The 26043-nt window shown below is 41.8% G+C and overlaps 1 protein-coding gene and 1 pseudogene across 3 annotated transcripts; both read left to right on the forward strand.

Annotated features, from left to right (window-relative positions):
* Positions 1–4905: 4905 nt before the first annotated feature.
* LOC148003603 (uncharacterized) lies at positions 4906–26043 on the forward strand. 3 transcript variants are annotated; one of them, XM_087568912.1, is made up of 5 exons: positions 4906–5357; positions 18762–18921; positions 20257–20388; positions 21058–21241; positions 25386–26043. In XM_087568912.1, exons 1-5 carry the CDS (start codon positions 5021–5023, stop codon positions 25389–25391), a joined length of 819 nt encoding a protein of 272 aa, XP_087425038.1. In that variant the 5' UTR covers positions 4906–5020; the 3' UTR covers positions 25392–26043. The 3 variants fall into 3 exon arrangements, with proteins under 3 accessions (XP_087425038.1, XP_087425040.1, XP_087425039.1); XM_087568914.1 differs by having other exon boundaries at positions 5185–5361; XM_087568913.1 differs by lacking the exon at positions 4906–5357 and adding an exon at positions 17815–18039.
* On the forward strand, positions 9540–10497 carry LOC148003604 (reticulocalbin-1 pseudogene; annotated as a pseudogene).

Below are 26043 nucleotides of genomic sequence, written 5' to 3' on the forward strand. Positions count from 1 at the left end.
GCAAAACATGTAAATTTTAATGTCCTCCAGAAAGCCAAAACCACAATAATTTTACTGTTTGTCAAGCTGCTTGTGTCACCAAACTTCTAATATTGGTAAGGATGTGGAAAACTCTTGTGATGCAAACCAGTTGCCAATAAGAAGAGCACTGTGGTCCTGACCACAGTGACCTGGATGCTGTCAAATAGGCCGAGGCAGCCTGGACAGCCATGAGAGTATGTTTAACACAGAGATATCTGTCATTTCAAAAGGGGGAAAATGAAGCCTGACTTTCCCCCCCTTTAAGCAAAACCAAGAATACTAAAGCATTGAGGATTACAAATAAAAATATGCCAAGAAACTTCATAGAATATACATTTCTCTTGTGTGTGCTCCTGAGTGTGTGTGTTTTGTGTGTGTTTTGTGTGTGTATTATGTGTATGTGTGAGTGTGTGTGTATGTGTGTGTACTTGTGTGTGTGAGTGTCTGTGTGTCTGTGTGTGTATGTGTGTGAGTGTGTATGCAGGTGTGAGTGTGTGTGTATGCGTGTGAGTGTGTGTGTTTTGTGTGTGTGTGCGTGTGTGAGTGTATGTATGAGTGTGTGTGTCTGTGTCTGTGTCTGTGTGCACTAATGCTTCAATTATCTGCTATGGTGAATATTGTCCCCAACTCAATTATGAAGGTTAGTATTAAGCTGTGAGTAGATGTGGAGAGTGGTCACAAAGAATAATTAGGAGTCCTCTTCTGTTAAGTTGTCTGAGACTTCCGAATGCTGCATGATGTGAGTGGGCCTCACATCTCAGCACACTAACTATATTAAGTAAATTCCCGTGTGTATTTCTTAAACATTTTTCTATGAAAACCTTTAATAATTTTTTCTCCCATTCATTTTTTTGGGGGGGCGCAAGGGTCTTTGTTTTTTGTTTTTGTTTTGTTTTTTGGTTTTCTTTTTGTTTGTTTGTTTTTTTTTTTTTTTTTTTTTTTGCTTATTTTAGGTCCACAGGATTTTCTGTAGCCTTGGAGGAAGTCCTAGACTTAGGACACTGGATCTATACCGTTAAGGGAATTAACCAGTTCACTGAGCACAATTTTTCTTTGTTTGGTTTCTGTTTTTCTTTTGAGATCTCACTGTGGGAGCAGAGGAAGCCCTGAGGAAGTACAGCCCTAAGTGGATGTGTGCTGTAAACATGATATGACCATGCCTTGGACCCAAAGCCATTCATCCATGGGGAAAAGGCAAAGGCCCCCATGTCCCTTGAGGCTCAGGGACATGACAAAGCCTTCTCAGGATGGTGTTGATAGTGTGTGCAGAAAAAGTCTACTCTAACTTTCTCCCTGGCCCCATCTGGATATTTACAGCGTGAAGACTGCTCCCTGCACAGACTGCTCCTACTGAGATTAGCTAAATCTTCCCCTTGTCAGTTGCATATGCATAGTCCTCCCCTACTTGTTTATCTGCATGTAATGCCCACCTCCTTGCTGCCCTGTGCAACAGCCCTGCTTCCTGGCCAGCTCTATACAATAAACATGCTGAGCTTCTGGGATGCTGCATTTTCTCCAGCCCACGGACCCAGCCTTCCCCATGTATGTGTGTCCAATGTCATTCTTCATTTCCTCCTCATCCCTGGTCAGGCCCAAGTCCCTGGAGCCACACAAAGGACTTGGCAATCTAAGTCTGCTCCACTTTGAAGGAAGTGCTTTCTAAACTGAAATCTAAAGCACACAGTGGGTTCAGCTCCCTCTCAAGTGTCTTTGGTGAGAGTTGGGGTGGGTGTGAGACCAGTTGCATTATGAGTATTGCAGAAGAGTAAAGGATTCACAGTTTGCTTTTGGTGAAGCTGAGCTCCCCAAGAGGCTATCAGTGCCAGCGTTTTCCCAAGTCACTTCTAGGAGGTCAACTGACTCCTAGGTGAGTCTTTGGTTACACTGCTTCAGTTTTCTGTGGCTACACTGTCCAAATGGCACCCACTGGTCACACATGGCTATTTGAGATGAACTAAACTTAGAACTAAAATCTGCCTCTTTAGTCACAGCAGGCAAACCAGGAAGCAAACAGCCAGCCAGAATCCATAGCCAGAAACACCGCAGATATAGAATATTTCTATCATCTAGAAATTTCTCCTGAACAGCAGTGGTCTAGGTTCTTGGTGTCTGGTTTTTCCTTCAGGGAGAATTATTTGCCGTACTAATATCAAATGGTTTATTTTTAAAGCAACTTTACCAAAATATGACTTACTCACCCCGAAATTAATCCAGTTTAAGTCTACAATGTAATGGTTCCCAATAAATCTATCCGAGTTCGACGGTAGACCACGGAATAAAAGAAAGACAGTTTATGCAGTTATGTAAAAATGGTATGCATCGATATTGACCACTGCATAATTATACTATACTACTTTTGATTTCTTCAAAATTCAGGCCTTTTATTGATAGTTTTACAAAAATACATTATCCTAGAGTTGAGAAAATATTATTCAACATTTCATCTGGGCTTTTTATTTCATTGAGACTTTAATATTTTTGCATCTTTTGCTAGTATTGTTAGATTCTTTATAAGAGTTTTATTTTGTGGATTTTTTTGCCGATCTGGACACTATTTGATGCCATTTCAATGTTTCAGGATTTTGATGACAATAATACCACAATGATAAAGTGATACTCATTTTCTTGAGCCATTTACATATGTATATACACACATATGGGAAGTTATGTATACATATTTCTATGCTATACTGTGTAGAATACAATTCTATTATACGTCAACATATACAGTTTGCTCAATATGATTTCTGTGAATGTTATCAGTCATGGGGAAATAATAAGAGCCTGAATAAACATGGACAATATTTGCAGAATGCACATAAAATTGAAGATGGTATATAAGCAAAAGTGTGAAGTATATCACTTAGAGCTTTCATATCGAATGCACTTTAAAATTTTTAATAGATTAAAAAATTTAAATCATCTTTACCCAGTTTCATGTTTTTTTTCACAATGTATCTCCTGGATGATTTGAATTATATATGCTGCTCAAGATCCTTTTAACAACAGTAACCTAATGCCTTACATGTGTTTCTGATATTTCTATTCACTTGATCACTGTTCAAAAATTGTACCAAGTTGATAGCTGTTATTTTTTATGACTTTAAGAATGTAAATTTCATGTGTGTGTATACACTTTTGATCCTAACTCTTTGGAGGCTTAGGCAGGTTGATCTCTTTTTTGAGTCAACCTGGTCTACATAGGAAAACCCTATCTTAAAAAAAATCAATCAATAAATAAGCAAATAAAAAAGAGTTTAAAACACTTGAAATTAATATGAACACAACCACATCTTTAATAACAATTGATTTTTTTATTGCAGATAATTCATATAATCCATTCACAAAATGTTATATAGTGTCATATGGGAACTCAATTTCATCGTAAACAAACCTGCTTTTCTCTTTTCATTGGTTGCTCTTAGTTAACATTTTCATACACATATATAATTTATTGTGATTATTCTCTCCCCCCACATCGTCTCATCCCCTCCCCTATGACTTAAACTTATACAGTCTTCTAAATTTAGGCTTTCCAAATTTAGGATTTCTCTTTTATTTATTATACATTCCTTTACTTTTCCATCTACATTTTATGATATCTTAATAAGAAACCCATTCTGTCATTAGCACTCTCTGTGCTTGATAGGAGACATTCACATTCTTCAGTAGCTTGTCATCAGTGCAGGAAATGACATCAAGCTCTCTCTCTCTCTCTCTCTCTCTCTCTCTCTCTCTCTCTATCTATCTCTGTCTCTCTGTCTCTGTCTCCCTCTCTGTCTCTCTGTCTCTCTGTCTCTCTCTCCATCCCCTCCCCAATTGTTCTGTTTTCTAGTACAAGGACTCACACTTTAGTCTAGCCTTGAACTCAAGGCAATCCACCTACCTCAGCCTTGTGAGTGTTGGGATTGCAGGTATACACCATCTTGCCCAGTGAATTTTGTGACTCTCATACATCCCTTTACTATTTCTGAGTTATTTTTAATAGTGCTGTGACCCTTTTCTAGCTTCTAGATGTAGATACATTAACTGATTAGAAGGTTTTATTTTTAAAGATTTATTTATTTATGTACATGAGCACTCTGTTTGCGAGTGTGCCTGCATCTCAGAAGAGAGCTTCAGACAGAAGAGGGCATTGGATCCCACTACAGATAGTTGTGGGTCACCATGTGGTTGCTGGGAATTGAACTTGGGAGCAATGGAGAAGCAGCGCTCTTAACCACCAAGCCATCTCTCCAACCTGATAAAAAAGATTTTAAATTTCATTCTTTTCGTGTTTGTTTGCATCTTTCTTCTTGAGAACACTGTGATGGAATGTCCAAATGGTAATTAGTGGCGGTTGGTAGAAGGAGCCATATGTGTGATGCTGCCATATGTGTGAGGGGCTGGCAACAAGGTGCAGACCCAAGACCATGGCCCTGAACACTGAGGCTCGCCTGCTGGATGTGGGCTCTCAGCCCCATCAAGATGCCTTCAGGTGAGGACAGCAGGTGGTGGCTTTTGCCCTGCTGAGCCAGCCTAGGAGAGTGGCAACCACAATCGCCATGTCCAAGCCTCCAGCCTGGGGCACCTGGAAGCTCCAGCTGTGATGGCCGCGGGTTTTTCGTGGTGGACCTGGAGGCCTGAAGAAGCCGCCCTCGCATCCACAGAGCCTTGAGAGTGGACTGACGCGCCTGGTTGGATCCCTGAGTTCAGCACCCTGCGCTTCCGGGTGTCGCGCCTCCCAGTGTTGCCTGCACCTTGGAGTGGGCACACGTGTCCTTCCCACCCCGCCCTTCGACCTCGCCCCAGCCGGGCCTCAGGGCACGCGGAACTCGTGGGTGAGCGCAGGGCCTGAGCGGGCGGGGCGCTCGCGTTATATTTGGCGCCCTCAGCAGTGCGTGTGCCTGGGCGAGTTTTCCTTCCGCAGGCGCCGGCAGCCAGGGCGCCGCCGCCCAAGCTGACTCCTCTCTCTCCCTCTCTGACCCCGGCAGGCCCCAGAGGTGATTCTGCCTCCACGATGTCCTCCTTCCTGGAGGCGAGCTCTTCGCAGGCGCCACATCGCCAGCAAAAAGAGAAAGAAAAAAAAGAAAAGAAGAAGCGGCCAGGGAAGGGGGCCTTAGCGGCGTTGGGCATCATCTCGGCCACGGGAGGGCGCCCTATGACAGCGGCGGCATTTCCAACAGAGACTACAGCCTCGCAGTGTCCAAGGAAGAAGCCCAGGCCAGCCCTGCCAGGGGACCTTGAGGCATGGAGCTCGCGGGGACCCCTAGCCCAACCTCCGGTCTGGTCCCCAGGAACAGCAATCAGCAAGCAGCAAGCAGGGCGGGCTGCAGCCCCAGAGCAGCAGAATCAAAGTAGGTAGGAGACCCGCGTCCCTCTTTGGACTGGTTCTGCCCCCCACCCCACCTGGTCCCCCTGTCCTGGGAAAGCAATGGCAGAAGGAGGCAATGCAAAGTGAGCCCACTGGGTAGGGGGAGGGAGGGTTCAGGGATGTATGGAGAGCTGAAGCAGGGATTGGAAAGCCTATGGCATTGGGAAAGAGTGTAGAGGTGCTCTGGAGTGTGCATGAGAGTTGTGCTCTGACATCCCCAGAGCAACTTGGGGCTGTCACCTCTCTCCAGATTGACTTAGAATTAAATGACCTGTACCTGCCAGGGCAGGACAGGCTTTTCAGAGGCAGCTTATCCTGGTGGCACACTCCCTGTAATGTTTCTATTGTATGTTAAAGGATGGGGATCATGGGAATATATTTTCTTAAAACCTCAGGCAATTTATGCAGATTACAGTTCTGCCTAATTTAATTCTTTCCTGCCTGCTATGAGCAGGCCTCCAGATCAGCAAGTTCCTTTGGAATGGTTTTGCTTGTTTTTGTTTATTGTCCATGGTGCTGATTAGAAAGCCATGAATTGTTTTGTGAATTTTAAATTTCAAGAGGTGGCACCCAGAGTTTATGGTGGTTTCCTTCAAACATTGCAGTGTAGTTGCAGCATAAAAACGTACTTCTTGTGACAAGAAGTGGAAAAAGAAAGTTGATGAGCTAAGAAAAGTAGAGCCTTGAGCCAGATCAACCATTTGGCTTCCTCAAATATGGAGCAAGCATGGAATGTCGCTTTTTCAGAATCGAAGGGTGTTTTTAGGATAGGGCAGTGAATACTGTGTGGTGCTAACTGTCACTTTTGTGGCTGACAACCCTTAGGAGACAGGTCAGAATGTGTCAACAGCACAGAGTTGGCATTGGTGGTGTTTGAACTCAGAAGTGCTCAGGAACTGTGAAAGTTTCTCTGTTATCATCCTGGAGCGATCTAGTGAAATAGACCACTGTGATGCTGTGTAAGAGGCCGTTGTGAGGGCTGGAGAGATGGCTCAGTGGGTAAGAGCACCAAGTGTTCTTCCAGAGGTCCTGAGTTCAAATGCCAGCAACCACATGGTGGCTCACAACCATCTGTAAGGAGTACTGATGCCCTCTTCTGGTGTGTCTGAAGACAGATGCATTGTCTCACATATAAATAAATAAATCTTACAAAAGATTGTCATCTACTGCAGTTTCTATGTGGACAGGGCACAGTTAAAGGGATTAAAGATCAAGTACATTGTCTGTCTTTAAAGATCAAGTGTATCTCCTAACTTTTAAACCAAGAAATGTAGTGTCTTTTTTGCTGCTTGTGTAGCTTTTCGTGATGTATCTTTTCTCCTATTACGTCGTTTGTTTCCATGATAGTTGTTTTCACGTATATATGATTATCGCTCCTATTTGCAGAGCTATTCAATATTTTCATTGGTTAAATATTTGTGGTGAATTTACATTGTGATATCAGTAAAATGCTATGTGAAAATTTTAGAGAATATACCGGTTTGGGTAATTTTAATAACCTTTGCCCTCAAGTGGTGGCCTGTTTTCACATTGAAAAGACTGGAATTCATTACCATCCATAGCAGGATTGATAGGGAAGCACAATGGACAGCAACAGTGTTGTTCCCTTTGACAGTTGTGGGAGCCAAGAAAGAAGTGTGACTTGCTTTTTGTGATTTACCAAATCAAGACTCAGTATCATTACTATAGAAGCCCATGGAAAAAATGATGAAGTTTTCAGAAATCACCAGTTGAAGAAATGGTGGTTTTGCTTATATTGAATTCTGAGTTTCAAAGTTATGTTTCATTTTTCTTTATTCCTTAATGAGGCTTTTTATTAAGTTTTTTATTCACCATTACACACTTAGATGCACAGTGCTAGGATCGTAGTAGGTGCTCATTAAATCACTGATCATTGGGGAGGAGGAATGATAAGAAAGTATGTATTTTCTGTAAGTTCTGTTAGTTTTGGGAACAGGTGGTTTTAGGTTTACCATCATAGTTTGGTATCTTGTCCCACATAAGACAACTTGACAGAACCCCCTTTCTGGCCATTATGTTCAACTTATTTTTCTCTTAATCATTCTTGAAAATCATGGAAGTAGTGTGGAAAATTGATTGTACCTGCAGTATAGCAAAAGAGGCCAGTCTAGATAGGAAGCAGGTATGTTTCTCCATGAGCCGATGTCTTAAAACATCTAGATTTTAGGAATTTGGTGTTGTGTTTTCTAAACATACATCTTACAGCATACAGATAACATCGTGATAGAATAAAGGAATCTTTTGATTTAGCACCAAATTCCCTAAAGCAATGACTACTGCACAGCTCTCTTGGCCATATGAATAGCCGAAATTATATTTCACTCTTTTAAAGAAATAATGAAAGCACTTAAGGTTAAAGCAGAGCCCATGGGAAAAGTTTGCTGTGGTGTTTCTCTTTGGTTTCTTGTGCTCTTTCTAGGGAATGACTTTAAGAAGTCAGGGCGACCGGTCAGGTGGTCAGTGTGGTCAGGCAGTCATGAGCAGATGGTTAAGCGATGTGCTAGGGCCCCATAGGCCAGTGAGCCCAGCTGAGAAGCAGAGTCTAGCCAGTGAGCCTAACTCAATAGCAGAGGCTAGACAGTGTACCTGACTGAAGAGCAGAGGCTAGCCAGTGAGCCTAGCTGAAGAGCAGAGGCTAGCCAGTGAGCCCAGCTGAAAAGCAGAGGCTAGCCAGTGAGCCAGGCTGAAGAGCACAGGCTAGCCAGTGAGTCTGACTGAAGAGCACAGGCTAGCCAGTGAGCCAGGTTGAAGACTGAAGAGCAGTGATTTTAACCTTTATTTATAAGTTCTTCCGTTTTCCTAAAATTTCTACAAAGGTTTGCCTCCATAAAGTTTGACTTATAAGGTTCTCCTTGCTCTCTTCTTATCTCCTTTCCTCTTGCTCTTATGACACAATAATTTCCTTACTCTCAATGCCTTACTCTCAACGCTAGGCCTTTACTTCTAAGTTCTTCTTGAGTTCTGTTCTCTTCAGTTCAGTTCTGTCTAAAAAGCTTTCTCTCTCTTTGTCCTCAACATTTGTATATCTTTCTGAACACAGCATCACATGGTGAAAAGTTCACCACAAGTTTGCACAGGAATTCAAATCATAAGTTGGATAATCAGTTTACGACAGAGAATGTTTACATGCATATCCATCAAGAGTAATCATCAGGATAAACCGTCACCATCTGTCACTGGCTCTGCATGTTCATGGAGAGTTAAAAGCTGTAATTTTTATGAGAAAAGAATAAGTGAAATTGCCTATAGGCAAATCCAGTCAATTATTTACGTAAAGTCCTTGCACCTATAGTAAATCATTAGTTCTCTATTTATGAACTTTGGTTAATTGGTTTATACCCTCTTAGCATGGGTTCTAATTTGTAGATGCCTGCTTGGTATTGCAGAAGCAATTCACTCATGAAACTTTAAGAAGGAAGAGTTCTCAATGCAATTTTGATTACCAGAGAAAACATAATAGCTATCCCATTATAAAGGAGCTTAAAATTACTAATCTAATTTTAGGAACTCTTATAGAATCATCATAAGAATTAAGAAATCATCTATTTGTCTGTACATCATCACGCCAAGACAATACGTCTTCGTTGCTCTGTGGTGATCTGCTCAAAAGAGTGGGGTAAAGAGCATGACAAATACAGAGGCAGATACTTGCAGCCAACCATTCAGCTGAGAGCAGGGTCCCCAATGGAGGAGTAAGAGAAAGGATTGAGGGAGCTGAAGGGGTTTACAGCCCCATAAGAACAACACTAAGAAAGACCCAGAGCTCCCAGGACCGAAACCACCATCCAAAGAGTACACATGGACGGACCCATGGCTACAGCTGCATATGTAGAAGAGGATGGCCTTCTTGGGCACAAATGGGAGGAGAAGCCCTTGGTCTTGTCAAGGCTTGATGCCCCAGTGTAGGGGAAACCAGAACAGGGAGGCAGATAGGCCTGGGTGTTTGGGTGGGTGTGGTAACACCCTCACAGTAGAAGGGGGAGGGGGTTTTATAAGGGGTTTTGTGGAAACCAGGAAAACGGATAACATTTGAAATGTAACAAAAGCCCTCTCTGGGGAAGGGACAGCGGATAAGCTGCTCTGAGCCCCTACTTCCCTGCTGCCTCCCATTGATCGCGACTGTGGTACATGGTGTCAGCCTGGGATGCTCCATGGGCTGCTGCTGGCACTGGACCTGGTGTTCATGGCCAAGAGCATGATGAGCAAGGAGCACATGGTTTGTCCTGATTCAGAGCAGGGCGAATGGCCACCAGAGAATAAGCACAGCTTCCTGTACGATCCTGAGGTCTTCCTGGGCAAGGAGGACTCCGAGACCTTTGATAGCTAATCCTGAACGAGAGCAGGAGAGGCTGGGGAAAATTGTTGATCCAATCGACAGTGATGAAGGCGGCCTTGTTACTACTGAGGACCTGAAAGTTTGGATCAAACAGGTTCAGAAAAGATACATCAACCAAAATGTGGCTAAACTCTGGAAGGATTATGATAGGGACATAGATGAAAAATCTCCTGGGAAGAATACAAGCAGGCTACCTATGGCTACTACCTGGGAAACCTTGCTGAATTCCAAGATAGCTCTGATCATCACAACTTTAAAAAGTTGCCTCCACGAGATGAGAGGAGGTTTAAGGCCTTGACGGTGACCTGACCGCTACTCAGGACTGGTTCATTGCTTTTCTGCACTAAGAGGATTTAGAACATATGAAGGAGATTGTAGTTCTGGAAACGCTGGAGAATATCGACAAGAACAGGGATGGTTTGTGGACCAGGATGAGTACATTGTGGACATCTTTTTCTCACGAGGACAATTGCCCTGAGACCGACTGGGTTTTGTCTGGGGAGCAGTTCAATGATTTCCCAGATCTGAACAAGGATGGGAAACTGGATTAGGATGAGATTCACCACTGGATCCTCCCTCAGGACTATGACCAGGCACAGGCTGAGGCCCAGCATCTGGTGTATGAGTCAGATAAGAACAAGGATGAGATGCTGACCAAGGAGGAGATTGTAGACAACTGGACCATGTTTGTGGGAAGCCATGCCACCAATTACAGGGAAGATCGTACCAAAAATCATGATGATCTTTGAAAGAAACTCATCCTCATGTGGCCAACAGTCACCTGCTTTCTACGGATATTCTGGTTGATTGCTATATTTGTCAAGTATATAGCAGTTGTGTCCCTAAACAATAAGAAACCTTTCTAAAGCTCAAAAAAATCATACATTGCACCACAAACAATAATAGTAGGAGATTTAAACACGCCACTTGAATCAATGGATAGATCAGGGAAACAGAAATTAAACAGAGACACAGAAAGACTAAGAGGTTATGAAACAAATGGATTTAACATATATTTATAGAACACACCACCCTAAAACCAAAGGATATACCTTCTTATCAGCACCTCATGGTACCTTCTCCAAAATTGACCATATAATTGGTCACAAAACAAGCCTCAACAGGTACAGGAAGGTAGAAATAATCCCATGCCTCGTATCAAAAAACCACGGACTAAGGCTGCTGATCAATAACAACAAAAAGTACAGAAAGCCCACATATACATGGAAGTTGAAGTCAATTACAACTTGGTCATGGCGGACATAAGAAAGAAATTAAAGACTTCTTAGAATTTAATGAAAGTGAAGATACAACATACCCAAACTTATGGGACACAATAAAAGCAATGCTAAGAGGAAAAATCATAGCTCTGAGTGCCTGCAGAAAGAAATAAGAGAGAGCATATGTCAGCAGCTTGACAGCACACCTAAAAGCTCTAGAAAAAAATTAAATAAACCCTAGAGGAGTAGAAGGCAGGAAATAATCAAACTCAGGGCTGAAATCAAACAAGAAGAAACAAAACCGAGTATCAAAAGAATCAGCAAACCCAGGAGCTGGTTCTTTGAGAAAATCAACAAGATACATAAACACTTAGCCATATTAACCAGAGGTCACAGAGAGTGTATCCAAATTAATAAAATCAGAAATAAAAGGGAGACATAACAACAAAATCTGAAGTAATTAAAAAGATCATCAGATCCTACTACAAAAACATATATTCAACAAAACTGGAAAATGTGGAGGAAATGGACAATTTTCTATACAGATACCAGGTACCACAGTTAAATCTGGAACAAATTAACCATCGAAACAACCCCATACTCATAAAGACATAGAAACTGCTATTAAACATCTCCCATCCAAAAAGAGCCCAGGACCAGATGGATTTAGTGCAGAATTCTATCAGACCTTCATAGAAGACTTCATACCAATACTGTCCAAACTATTCCGCAAAATAGAAACAGACAGAGCACTACCAAACTCCTTCTATGAAGCCACAATTACTCTTATACCTAAACCACACAAAGATACAACAAAGATAGAGAAATTCAGACCTATTTTATTTATGAATATTGATCAAAAATGCTCAATAAAATTCTTGCAAACTGAATCCAAGAACACATCCAAACAATCATCCATCATGGTCAAGTAGGCCTCATGGCAAGGATGCAGGGATGGTTTAATATACGGAAGTCCATCAACGAAATTCATCATATAAACAAAGTCAAAACCACATGATCATTTCATTAGATGCTGAGAAATCATTTGACAAAATTCATTACCCTTTCATTAATAAAGTCCTGGAAAGATCAGGAATTGAAGGCCTGAATCTAAATATAGGAAAATGCAAAATACATCAAACCTGTACCTAACATCAAACTAAACTTAGAGTATTGAAGGAATCCCACTAAAATCAGGGACTAGACAAGGTTGCCCACTCTTTCCCTACTTAAGTACAATATGGTACTTAAGGTCCTAGCCATAGCAATCAAACAACGAAAGTAGGTCAAAGGGAAATAATTAGAAGGGATGAAGTCAAAACACTAATATTTGAAGATGATATGATAGTCTACTTAAGCAACACCAAAATTCTACCAGAGAACTACTTAACCTGATCAACAACTTCAGCAAACTGTCCGAGTATAAAATTAACCCAAACAATTGAGTAGCCTTCCTCTACTCAAAGGGTAAACAGGCTGAGAAAGAAATTAGGGAAATGGCACCCTCCACAATAGTCCCAAATAATATAAAATAACTTGCTGTTACTTGAACCAAGCAAGTAAAAAATCTGTATGACAAGAACTTCAAATCTCTGAAGAAATTGAAGAAGGTCTCAGAAGATGGAAAGATCTCCCATGCTCATAGATTGGCAGGATGAATATGGTAAAAAATGACCATTTTGCCAAAGGCAATCTACAGATTCAATGCCATCACCAACAATATTCCTACTCAATTCTTTATAAAGGTAGAAAGTGCAATTTGCCGTCATTTGGTATAAAATAAAACCCAGGATAGCAAAACTATACTCAACAATAAAAGAACTTCTGGGGGAATCACCGTCTCTGACCTCAAGCAGTATTACAGAGCAATAGTTTCTATGGTATTGGCATACAGACAGGCAGCTCAGTGGAACATAATTTAAGACACAGAAAAGAACCCACACACCTATGGTCATTTGATCTTTGACAAAGGAGGTAAAACATCCAATGGAAGAAAGAGAGCATTTTTAACAAATGGTGCTGAGTCAACTGGAGGTCAACATGTAGAAGAATGCAAGTTGACCCATTCTTATTACCCTGTACAAAGCTTCAGTCCAAGTGGATCAAGGACCTCCACATCAAACCAGATACACTAAAAGTAATGGATAAAAAGTAGGGAAGAGTCTCGAAGACAAGAGCACTAAGGAAAATTGCCTGAACAAAATACCAATGGCTTATGCTTTAAGATCAAGAATCGACAATTGGGACCTCATAAAACTGAAAAGCTTCTTTAAGGCAAAGGACAGTGTCATTAGGACAAAAAGGCAACCCACAGATTGGGAAAAAATCTTTACCAATCCTGCATCTGATGGAGGGCTTATATCCAAAGTATACACAAAACAGAAGTTAGAGTACAGAGAGCCAAAAACCCCTGTTAATAAATGGAGTTCGGAGCTAAAGAAAACATTCTCAGCTGAGGAATATAGAATAGCTGAAAAGCACCTAAAGAAATGCTCAACATCCTTAGTCATCAGGGAAATGCAAATCAAAACAACCCTAAGAATCCACCTCACACCAGTCAGGATGTCTAAGATCAAAAAATCAGGTGACAACAGATGCTGGCGAGGATGTGGAGAAAGAGGAACACTCGTCCATTGTCGCTGGGATTGCAAACTGGTACAAGAACTCTGGAAATCAGTCTGAACGTTCCTGGAAAATTGGACATTGCACTACCTGAGCACACAGTTATACCTGTCCTGGGCATATACTCAAAAGATGCTCCAACATACAACAACACATATGATCCCCTATGTTCATAGCAGCCTTATTCATAATAGCCAGAAGCTGGAATGAACCCAGATGCCCTTCAACAGAGGAATTTATTCGAAAAATGTGGTACATCTACACAATGGAGTACCACTCAGCTATCAAAAACAATGACTACGTTCAATTCATAGGCAAATGGAAAGAACTAGAAAATATCATCCACAGTGAGGCAATCCAATCACAGAAAAGCACACTTGATATGGTCTTGGGAGCGATGGCCTTGAAGCCCTCCATTATTGATGTTATTATTATGGTTAGCATTAAGTATGACTGGGTTCATGGAAAATCCCCAGCCAGCTGCAGAAGACTAATACAAATGTGGTGGTCAAGATGAATAATCATATGATAACGTGTGACGTTAAGATACCCAATGTGATGACCTGTAACCTTTCTGAAAAACCAACATCCTGCTGACTAATAGATATTACAAACCTGTGAGTTTTCTGACAACCTGTCAACATCAGCTGATTCCCTGACCACACGAATATTGTGTCCTTGGCGTGGGTAAATTTTCTTACTTCTCTCCTCTCTCTGTTACCCTTTTTATGGTACAAATTCAGCCTTGGGGAAAAATAAAATTGTCACCTTGATCAGACTCTTGTCTTGGCGTCCTTCTTCGCGTCTCTTGTCCCCCATTCTCTTCCAGGTACTCAGCACCCCTCATTGACAGTATGCACTCATTGATAAGTGGATATTGACCAAAACCTCAAATTACCCAAGATGCAATCTACAGATCTCAGGAAACTCAAGAAGAAGGATGACCAAAGTGCAGATGTTCCCACTCCTTCTTAAAAGGGGGAACAAAAATATCCATAGGAGGGGATATGGAGGCCAAAACTAAGGCAGAGACCGAAGGAACAGCCATTCAGAGTCTGCCCCACATGTGGCCCATATATATACATCCAGCAAAACTAGGTAAGATTGATGAAGCTAAAAAGTGCTTACTGAAAGGGACCGGATATACATCTCCCCTGAGAGATACATCCAGAGCATGTCAAATAAAGAGGTCAGTGCTTGCAGTAAACTACTGAACTGAGAACAGGACGCCCTTTATGGGAATTAGAGGAAGGATTCAAAGAGCTGAAGGGCTTGCAACCCCATAAGAACAGCAATGCCAACCAAATAAACCACTAGCAAAAGACTATACGTGGACTGACCCAGGGGTCCAACTGCATATATAGGAGAGAATATCCTTGTTGGGGCACCTGTGGAAGGGGAAGCCCTTGTTCTTAACAAGGTTGGACCCTGAGTGCAAGGAAATGTCCGGGAAGGGGTTTCTAAGTGGCATGGATTGGGGGACCATACATATGGGAGAGGGCATGGCAGGGGGGTTATGGACCAAAAGCTGAGAAAGGGAATAACGTTTGAATAAAACATATATATCTATGAAAAAAACTGAAATTTAAAAAAAATGATACTAATAACAAAAATAATCAAAAAATGTGAATAAGAAAGATATTTTAGGTTTTGGAAAAAGATGAATGCCAGGTATTTGAAAAACTGTATGACGATGGTAAACACTTTAATACACTTGAGAAAGTTTTTATATGTTAATGAACTGCATCTTTTTTTTAAATAGTGAATGGAAATACAGTCCCTTCCTGACTGTGAGGCTAGGTATCCAGATGTAGTGGAATTCATTATTTGTTGGTCCTGAATCTTTGAGCCGGCTTCTAACTCAGCTTATGCCAAGGAAACTAGGCCAAGGTGATATCTAAGCCATTGACCAAACCATCTGGACTAACAATCACAGGTGAAATTCCACCTTGTAAATGGGAGGAGAGGAATAAAAGATACCTTTAAGGATTTAAAACGATGAAATGTACCCAAAAAAATCCAATAAAAAAGTTTAAAATAAAAATAACTTAGGAAATACAAAATACTGGGGTACCATTCCACAATCATGATGTGTTTCTTCTTCGATAGCTTGCAGGTTAATTTACTTCTCTATAACTGTTTTCTTATTTCAAATTAAGTAATGGCATCATCTGTGGAGTGATGGTGAGAACAAAAGCTTTGCCGAACTTGAATAATCGATCCCTCCTGAGCATGTGCTTAACATTCTAAGCACAGGGAAATTTCCTGAGGGGATTAAAGAACAAAATCCAAACATAAAACAGGAACAACAACGATGTAAAAACATTCTGCAATCTGGGTATGAAGGCATGTTGCAAATTTAATCAGCTTTGTAGGTATTTCTGATAAAACACATAAAGAAACAAAAATCCCATCACAGTCCTAGCACTTGCATCCAAGAAAGAGAGAGCTGTGAGGTAGTGCCTGCTGCTTCTTTCCCCAGATACCCCTGGGCCTCAGGCCTGCACCCAGTGAGCTGGACCAAGAGCAGCCAGGTTGAAATTCCTGCTGCCATGGCAGGATTCTGCAGGAACAATTCCCTTTGACAACAAGGAACCTGTGTGGAGGAGACCTCTTGGTGAGTCCTCAAGGACTCTATGTGTCCTATTCTACAGGGAGAAGCCCTGCCAGGTCTTTGGCAAGGCCAACCAGTTGTTTGGGGAAGTCTCTGGTTCTGTGGCAGAGGGTGAGGAATGGCAGAAAGAATGGCAGCTCCACTGAGAGCAAAGGCTACCTCTTCTAGGCCTATGACCTCCTAATTAATTTATCTTTTCACCTGATGCCCTATTCACATTTTCTTACTATCATACAACTGTGATCTTGATGAGCAGCTGGGCTCTTGTTTTCTTAATCAGTTCTTTGTTGTCACAGACCTTTTTAACTTACTCCAGCCCCTGAGACTTATTCATACCTTCTGTATGCAGTAGGACCCTTGGTGGGACTGTCATCTCAAAAATAGAAGCTTCGGTAATCCAAAAGATTGGACTCCAGTTTACCTCAGGCCAGGAAAGAAGTCAGCCATCATTAGTAAAAGAGCAAGGGAAAATTACATAGGAAAAACAAGTGCCCTAATCAGAAGAAAAGATCCTCAACTTCTAAGGCACGCACATCTGCACCCCTCTCTTCTGAGCTTTGTATAGTGATGTTGTATAACTCCAGATGGTAGTAAAAGGCAGAGTTCTTCCCAGAAAGGTCAGACATGATTTTCACTCTTACATCTCTGAGGTGGGCTGGCATTATAGCACACATTCATGTTGAATTATTATAACACCTATGATAAGAAGACAGAATCCATATATCACAATGCCAAATAGACTCCCTCCTGAACATATGGACCCATTAAAATTGAGGTTCAACCTGAACTCAGGCCATTCTACTCCCTTCCCGTCCTCCTGATTCTTATGTTTGCTACAAGTAAAAGATCATGTTGTAGTCCCCAATATTCTCATGCCTAGATTTGTCTATTCACAGAGAAGGATATTGGAAGTGATGGCTATATAGTTACAATGTAGTAACACAAGGTCCAGGTTGACATTTGCTCACTGATGTCCAATTTAATTGTCTTGTTATATTTGAGAAAGGGAGGATGTCCTACATAATATATAAAACAGACAGAAATTTATTATTTTATATATGCCCTGTTGTTGATCCCTCTGTTCCCAAGTAAAAGGAGTTTTTATTGCAAAAAAATAGGATTATAGACCATTGATTTTGTGAAATACATGGATATGTAAATGGAAACAATGTCGGCTTTCAAGGACTGCACAGTAAGCAAATATTTCCAGGTTTTATACACTCAGAGGTATAGAAGAAATATATTGGCCTCCAGAAAAAGGGAAAAGCTTAGAAATCGAAATACATGTCACATGCATTGTCTCGAGTAGTAGATTTACTTTTAAGAAAAATCTCCCTCCTCCTTGGTCCCTAGAGATTTGGGTGCTAAGAAAAATCTGTTCTCCAATTCAGGGTTGTAAGAAACCCTCCGCAGCAAAAGCATTGTTGACTTCTAATGAAGCAGAGAAACATATCTAGATTTGAAATAGAGGTTGCCAAATGGTATTCCCAGTGACACATGGGAGACTGGAGGAAAGGGTCCCAATAGAAATTCATCAGTTTGGGGAGAGCTGGTTGGTAGGTAGACCATAGAACTTTCCAGTGACATCATCAGTAAGACGTTCACTGGACACTCTATTGTATCTAAGAGATCCCTAGAATCTTCTGTGATGTCACCAGTGTTGTGGTGACACCAACTGCCTTTGGGATATTACTTCAGTTCCCTTTGGGTTCACAAGCAGGCATGTTTCGCCAGCTGCTCAGGCTATTTCGGAAGGAAAGTGTTGATCAAGGAGAGACCGCACCAGGTCAGAGGGAAGCTGACCCCCTCTCTAGTGAAACAGGAAGGAGGAAATCATTCTTGGGAAGGCTTGGTGAGTCGTGGGCAGAGTTGGGGAACATCCTCAAGGAGGTAGGTTTGAGATGTGCCTTCTAAGACTAGGCCTTACAAGCAGGAGCCTTGGGATTTTTCAAAGGCAAACCAAGAGTCAGGAGTTCCTGATCTTTAATTTGAGAGAAAGCCATAAAGTTGTAAGACTTCAGTGTCTTTTCTTGAAGCTTTTTAACTGTGAGTGTCAATGATTGGCAGGAGGAGGCACTGTGAGATTAACAATGTGACCATCCATGGTTGGGAGTTGAAGCGCTTCATCCTCTAGATTACTGTACATTACATAAGTCTTGATGGCGAGAACAAGGAAGGATGCACCCCTAGTCATGAATTGAGTTCTCAGACACTTTGGGCTGGACCACACTTGGTTAGAGCTTGATGGTGCTAAACATTATGAAGTCATTATGAACTCCAGGATTATCTGCACCATATCTGATATAACAATGTCGCAGATGTTTATGTCTCAGTCAGATTATAACTTTCAGTGCCGCGGGTTGTGTAATAGTGAGTGTGGCACGTGTATGGCATTAGAGGTTGGGAAGAGGGACATAGCTTAAGAATCAACCTTTAAGAAAGCTTTTCTGCTCTTTCAGGGATTCACCCAGTCTCTACCATTTCCCCTTCCTCAACCTCCTTTTCGGATTCAGAATGATCTATTCTGCCCATTGGTTCAAATATGCAAATTCACTTGGGTTTATCTGTCTACAGGTTTTGGTAGGAATGCATCATCCCAAAATGTCATCACTAAGGAAGAGGAGTGTCTAAAGGAACTGGAGGAACTCAAATTTGAAATCCAGAAGTGTCAATTCGAGAGGGATGAACTTTATCAAATCCTGGATCTTTATATCTATGATGAGTGGGACCACAGGTAGTCATTATGCCCAGTAACCTGTTCACTGCCTTGCGCTCTCTCTCTGCTACCTCAAGATTTACTCATAGCACGAGAGAGTTTCACCTCTCATCCTGGATTTTAAGGAGATTTGGCAGGCATTTGCTTGTGAGATGAGCTAGGTGCTGTGTGTTTAGGGTCAACCTCTTTTGTACTTGACCCTGAGCCTCTTGGATTAGCATTGGTTCTGTCAACAGCTAGAATGACCTTGTCACACTTGCTGCAACTGTGTGTGTGAATGAAATGCCTGCACGTCATCACTCTTTCCTCTGAATTTGTTCATTATACACTGATTCTATGGCACCTCCATGGATGTAGTTGGCATTCTAAATGTGTTTGGATATGGGTTGGTGTGTATATATGTGGCAGTATTTGTTGGTGGTTTACTCTGGATCAGGACGTCTGGGACCTTTGAATGGGTCTGAGGATTTGTTTGATCAACAGTTTGCAGGTCATGATAGTGATGAGTACATGGAGGCCCACACTGATCAACACAGCACTTTGCTCCTTCTGTATACCTTGGTGGCACACAGGACTCTCCTGAGGGGAGGAGGTGCTATAAATCCTCTTCCCTGTCAAACATAGTTATGCACTCTGGGAATTCATGTAACGATAGAAACCAAGGATTGAGTATACCTGCTTTCAAAACAAGAGAAATGTCATCACAGCTTTCTCTTGGGCCCAAAGCTGTGGCACAGACTGGAGGAATCTTCTTCCTGAACTAGTGAATTCCATCATGCTTACCTGGCCAGCTCTTGATGGTCAGGTTCCTCTAACTGGTACCGTGACTCTGTTGTCCTGTGCCCAGGATAATAAACTTAACCAGTACAAATACTTTGAAGGAGCAAGTATGTGGAACATACTGAGTTTAAGTAATAGAGAGAACAGTCTGATTTTACCTAATTTGTTTCACCTGCTTTGATCTTTAGTTTTTTTATTTTTTTAACTATCCAGGGATTGTTTATTGTGACCTAGAAATGGTCACTGTGGTCTTGACAGTTGTTATTCCCAAACAGGCAGCTCTCAGGCTGGCTCTGCCCCTCCTATATAGTGAGTCTTTGCAGAACCATATCTCTCAGGATTCCAAGGAGTCCTTATTTCAAAACAAATGTTTGCTTATTTACATAGAAATATTTTCTGTGGATTGAGACTCACTGTTGGGTTTTGGTCTGGTTTTTGAGTTTGCCATTTTCTTCCCTTCCACCATTCCTTGAATTTGAAATTTTTTATTATATATTTTTATTTACATTTCACCTAATTCTGAAATCGTGAGTTCAAAACGTTGTTTGTTCCTTTGGCCATGACCTAACCCAGGCTGCATGTCGAATTGCCAGTCCTTCAATCTGAACATGAGATGAGAATGATGGCTATGCAAATGATGACCAACTCAATAAGTGATGCCATGGACAGGTACAAGGAGCTCATACAAGTGAACAGTTCCTACCGGTGAGTCGCTGACAGAGATGAGAACCCAGCACTAGGCAGGGAATGCTTCTGTCCTGTATGACTTTGAACAAAAGTCAGGGCTCTGGTTCCATGGTGTTTGACTCTTAACAAGAAGGCTGCCTCCTGGCAAGGGTCTTAGATTTGTAGCTCTTGGACTCAGTTGTCCTACATGTGAAGGGTGTAGAAGACCCTCCAATTGTTATTTTCCCCGTTAAAGTTCCTCTAGATTGAAAAGGTTTGCACCATGATGGGAATATCAATCAACTCTGAATCTCTAGGACTCTGACAGGAGATTTAAAGATCTGTGATCCATGAGAAACACATGGAAAGAGTCTATATCTATTGGGTCTTCAACTACCCCTCAGAGGGGCTTTCCCCACAACGTGAAGATGGTTTCACCATACCATGGACATACGAGCTCCCTTATGGACCATCTCTTCTTCCTTGATTTATATAAACCGTCTTAGTGTCAGGATTTTCAGAAGTACTTTGATTCATGTGGAATGTGGATTCTGGATTTGACCTCCTCTAATTGGTGCTAACTTGCATAGTGTGGCTCTATTCTGGGGATTTCTGAGGATGAGGACCCTTGAAGGGATGATTGGACTTGTAGGAGTGACAGGCAAATAGAAGCTGGCTGGGATTTACCATTTTTTGTTTGTGGTTCAGCATCAGGCACTCCCAGCTCCTGCGTGAACAAGCTCAATTGAAGAACAATATACAGATTTTGCTGAATGAGAAGAGAGAACTGCTGGTGGAGCAGACTGAACTGCCCGCATTCTCTGTGGAGACAAAAAGGCTCTGTGAAGAGGCCGGAATGAACATCTGTGCCCCCAGTGCCAAGCAACAGCAGGTAGGGTTAGGCCTCAGGGTCAGGTTGTCCTCAGGTCTTACCATAAACATAGACAAACCAATGTAACTGTCTATTGACTGATCCATGTCCTGACCTAGGTCTCATCCAAGTGTTCATTCATGTGATGGTTTACAAGGCTTTCTGTGGAGATAGCCCCTTTTCAAGAAACTGCATGTTTCGAAAGCAAATGCTCCTGCTCTTCGAGAATCTGCACTTCATTAAGGGAGATAGGTTGATCACACAGCAGAGCACTACATGCCATTATGGATGGAGGGTGCTATGTGGGAGCACCTCTTTAGACTAGAGCAGGGCTTTGAGGGATGAAGCAAAAGCCCAGAGCCCATTTTTTTACAGGGATGGTGTGAGACTCAGGAAGTAAGTAGTTTTCAAGGAGGAGAGCCTGCTGGAAATGCCAAAGAAATGGTTCTCATTGTCATTTGTGGTGGCTTTTGTTCTTCCTCCCCTCATGTCCCTGTATATGAAGATGGTGACTTCATGCTTCATAGATCTTGGGTAACTACAGAGCCTGTGTATCAGCATGTCAGTCCTGTCTTATTTGAGTGCTCCTGGAGAGTTCATAACTGGGCCTTAGAACCTGAAGCTGTTTAGAAGAGCAAGGATGTGGAAAAGGTTTCTCAAAGGCTGAGGGTTGGTATGAGAGACTTGAGACTTCAAGAACAAAGTTATCCATATGTACCCCCAATTCTCACCAAGAAAGTTGCATTGCTGTGCTGACCTGCATCTTAGGGAGCATGCGGGGAGGCCAGTTCATGACATGCAGTTTTGTCCAGTCATTATCTAACTTAGTCCTTTAAGCCTAGGTCTCTCAACAAACATGAAGCTTCCTGTTTTGTGCTGGCCAGCAGTCTTTGCATCATTCGTCCAGTTCCAAGATGAGCCCCCTCTCTTATTTGTCTCAACACATTCTTAAACCATTCAGCTATTTTAAAAATAAGGATTAGATTTCTTCACTTTACCTGAACAGAGTTATCCCCCGGGAAGATTCTGGATTGTCTTATTGGCTTCACCATGATATTGCATGGAATCCTAGAGTGCAACCCTCTGCTGACATTGCTTTGCTGACTATATCATGGGCACTGCATTCTTTCAGGATAGATTCCCTCTCAATATTGTACACAGTGCTGCATTTCAGAAAATTCACTGTATGTTATTTATTTAGCCTTTTTCTGACTGACATTGAGGTTGTTTTAATACCACAGGAACTCTAATGTGATCAAATGTTCCTGGGAACTGACCATGAGTCACTGTCTCCTCTGGTGCTTCCAAAGTCTTCTATGAAGGAAACAGAGTAGTTTTAGTGAGGGGCCTATGATGAGTCAGCATAGAGCTTGATGGAGTCTTTTCCTAGAAATCTCTCTTGGGGATTTGATGTTGTGTTGTTTAGGCTATCTGTGCAGAACATGTAACTTACTTGTCGGATCAGCAAGTATCTGCATAGAATGGTTTCCTGAAGTGGAAATGAGTACAGGCCAGGGCAGCACATCTTACTTGTGTCTAAGAGACTTGTACACAGCATTGTTCCCACTAATTCCTCACTCAACAGGAAATGTGCTGCATAAGAGCAAAGTTTTCATTTGTGCATGCAAGTGTGTATCTGTGTGTCTGTGTTTGTGTGTGTGTGTTTGTGTGTGTGTGTGTGTGTGTGTGGTGTGTGTGTGTGGGTATATGTGTGTGTGTGTGTGTGTGTTTGCAGTAGTGAATGTATGTTTCCCTCTATTTCCAAGTTTCATGAGAAAAGTACTCTAAGCGTTCACTTTACATCCATGAAACATGAAATAGAGCTGCCCAGTCATTTGGCATCTCCATCTAGCTCTGTACAGCAAAAGGACACTTAAATTACTAATTTATTGTTTCCAAAAATTTCAGAATGAATTATCTTGTGAAGTCTGGGGAGGAGTGGAAATATGTTCAAGTGAGTCATGTTTCACAGGGGTAACAAATGGTACAGGCCTAGAGCTTGCAGGTCCCTTTTTGTTATGGTGTAGAAGCAGGACAATAAAATCCTTTAGAAATGCAACCCCCAAAAAGAGGACACAAAAACACCTGTAAAGTTAGATTTTCAAGTGATTAGGGGCAAAACTACTGATCTGCATTGAAATCCTTTGGAGCACATCAAAGGAATGGAGTACTGGGAGGTAAGGGCAAGGCTTCTCTAGAAAAATCCATGAGTTTATTCTGCTTCTCTGTTCTTTGTGAATTGTGAAAGCCCACTGGAAGGTTATGTCACTCACTGTGTCTTCTCCAAGGTTGCTTTCCACATTGCCTGCTACCATTTCTTTCGAGCTACCTTGGCACACTACAACTTCCCCATGGAGTTTGGCTTGGATTTTATTCATTGAGAATTTGAGTTGCTTGGAATTGTATCGTCATCCAGAAAAAGTCCCATAGCTATGCTGTGGTGCAAGAACAGGGCAGGTTCAGGAACCCCTTTAGGTGCACAGATAATCCAAAGCGCTCCTCTATGTTATCTGTGTAGCATTCTGCAAGTGCTGTCGATCAACATCATTTTCTCTCAGTTAATTTCAGCCTCAATGGGTTAGGAGAAATGATGAGCTTCAAATGGGTCTGACAGTGTAAGAACAGGTAGCCCTATGAGAAGCCATGTTCAGAAAGTGGAACAGAAGTTTTAGTTAACCCAGTGATTCCACAACAAGGAGTAGGTATTGCCATTGCAACTAGGGAGCATCAATGTTGTAGTGGTCCCAGAGTAACCTTGAAGGAGAATCTATCCAGACGTCCATCAGCCAAGGAGTAAAAGTGTACCATACGATGGAGCCCTTCCATAGATTCTGATTCAGTGTGAGATAATCCATGCAAGCGTTTACTTACTTATTCAAATTATCTGTGGAACAATCACATTACGGGGAGAAAATTTGTTGATTTGGATCCTGGTTATGGAGATTTCCTATGATTCTAGCTTTGGGCATGAAGTCACTCAGGCTATGGTAAAGACAGCTCCGATTAGAAGAAGTTGCACACTTTGGGGAAAGTCTGAAAGAGTGAACAAGAACAAGAGTCTAGTCCACCACCAATATATGATCCTTTGCTGAGCAACAAGACAGCTCTACACAGCCTTTGGGACTTGCTAAGCCAGATTGTTAATGGGGAAAGAACCCTGAGTCTATGACGGTTTATGGGAGGACAGCACATCACTGACTGAGCTGTCTATAGGTCTGGCCACTATGTACATATCCGAGTCAACATTTGTTTTTATGCCTCCAGCGAATCCTGGGGAATCTTTACATTAAGCATTAATGTTCAGGTAAGAACACAGGCTGGAAGAAGCCATTTGAATATCCTTCCCTATATAAATACCCTTTTTGGGTGGATGACCACCCACCTGGATTTCAGCCTCAGGCAGCTAAGGAGCTACTCAGAGTATAGTTCTGGTACAGTTCATGTGAATTTTGCCCATGAAACAATATATATGATCCTCTGGATTTCTTGCTATGTTCTACTCCTTTCTTCCTGTGATCTCTCCGGAAAGATCTGAGGACATTTTCTCTTCTGTCCTCTCACAAATTGCCTTACACTAGCCATAGACTTACAGGGGTGCTGTTCTGTTTCTACATCATAATCACCTTTAATGTCCGTGTGTACGCTGGGAAGATTTACATGGAGCACATTCTCAGTGATTACAGGATCTATGCAGTGAGCATGAATTTGAAGTGAGATGGCTTCTCTGTGTATTTGCAGACTCAGTGGTTACAAATGGAAACTAGACGGGTTCCTTCAGTGCTAACATAATCAGAAATTTCAGCTCAATTCTGGGCATGTTCTCCAGAAGGAATCCACATGGTATTCTACGTTGCTCATACCTCTCTTGAACTCAGATTCAGACATAGCTACAATGTTATTATTCAATGTCATATACCTGGACCAGTGGGGAAAAATGCTCATTTTTCTCTTAATCCCAGCACAGTGCATAGTCCACAGTTCAAATTCCAGCAGTGTTAAAAGCTGAGATATAAATCCAAGCGCAGGTACTCTATGTCACTTGGGGATGCAGGGACTGACCTCAGCTGACAGGTCATGCTGGATTGTCCAACTGAATAGAGCTGATGTAAGAGGGAGAGCTGAATTGACAACCACTCAATAAATCTTTATTCCCTTGCTCTGCTAGGTCTGAAATTCTCCAGCAGAAACTCGAACATGACACAGACCAGGATAAGATCTTTCACCTCCCCACCCTCCAGCAAGTGTAAACTTTTGGAGGGACTCAGAGAAGTGCTGATGCACATCAATCAAGAGCTGCTGGTCATCCAGAAAGACTGTGCATGTGTAAATTTGTACTTGTCCTGATGGGTCATCCAGAAGAGTTTCATGGAGATCAGTTCACAACATTGGAAAGACTTTGTGACAAAGTCTGTAATATAATTTATACTCAGTATTGGTAGGCTTTTTCCTTAATACCCCCACTCCAACAAAACAGACCTACTTCCACTCCTCTCGAAAAGATTGTTACCATCACTAACTGCTTGTCTACTATGTCTCCAAGGCAAGCCACAGGCTATAAGTCTATTCTGCAAAAGGAGCAGCAAAAGAATGCTTAGCGCAATTCTTCTATTTAAAGTTTGGTTAATTTTTAATTGTTTTGGTTATTTGGTTTTCCTTCTATTCATTTGAAGATTTATTATTTATCTGTTGTTGTTTTGTTCATTTGCTTTTCTATTTTGATAAGGATATAGACTGTATATATTTACTACCTGCATCTGGTTACTATCAAGTAAATTGGATGTATTCTGGTCAATAAAGGAGTAATCTTAAACTCTTCACTCTTA

The sequence above is a fragment of the Rattus norvegicus genome, chromosome 9 (genome assembly GCF_021556685.1).
Source record: "Rattus norvegicus strain SHRSP/BbbUtx chromosome 9, alternate assembly SHRSP_T2T, whole genome shotgun sequence".
Taxonomy (NCBI): domain Eukaryota; kingdom Metazoa; phylum Chordata; class Mammalia; order Rodentia; family Muridae; genus Rattus; species Rattus norvegicus.

Coding starts and splice junctions, on each gene's coding strand:
- LOC148003603 (XM_087568912.1), top strand. CDS start 5,021: ATGTCCTCCTTCCTGGAGGCGAGCTCTTCGCAGGCGCCACATCGCCAG. Junction 18,922..20,256: donor TATGATGAGTGGGACCACAG/GTAGTCATTATG, acceptor GACCTAACCCAG/GCTGCATGTCGAATTGCCAG. Junction 20,389..21,057: donor CAAGTGAACAGTTCCTACCG/GTGAGTCGCTGA, acceptor TTTGTGGTTCAG/CATCAGGCACTCCCAGCTCC.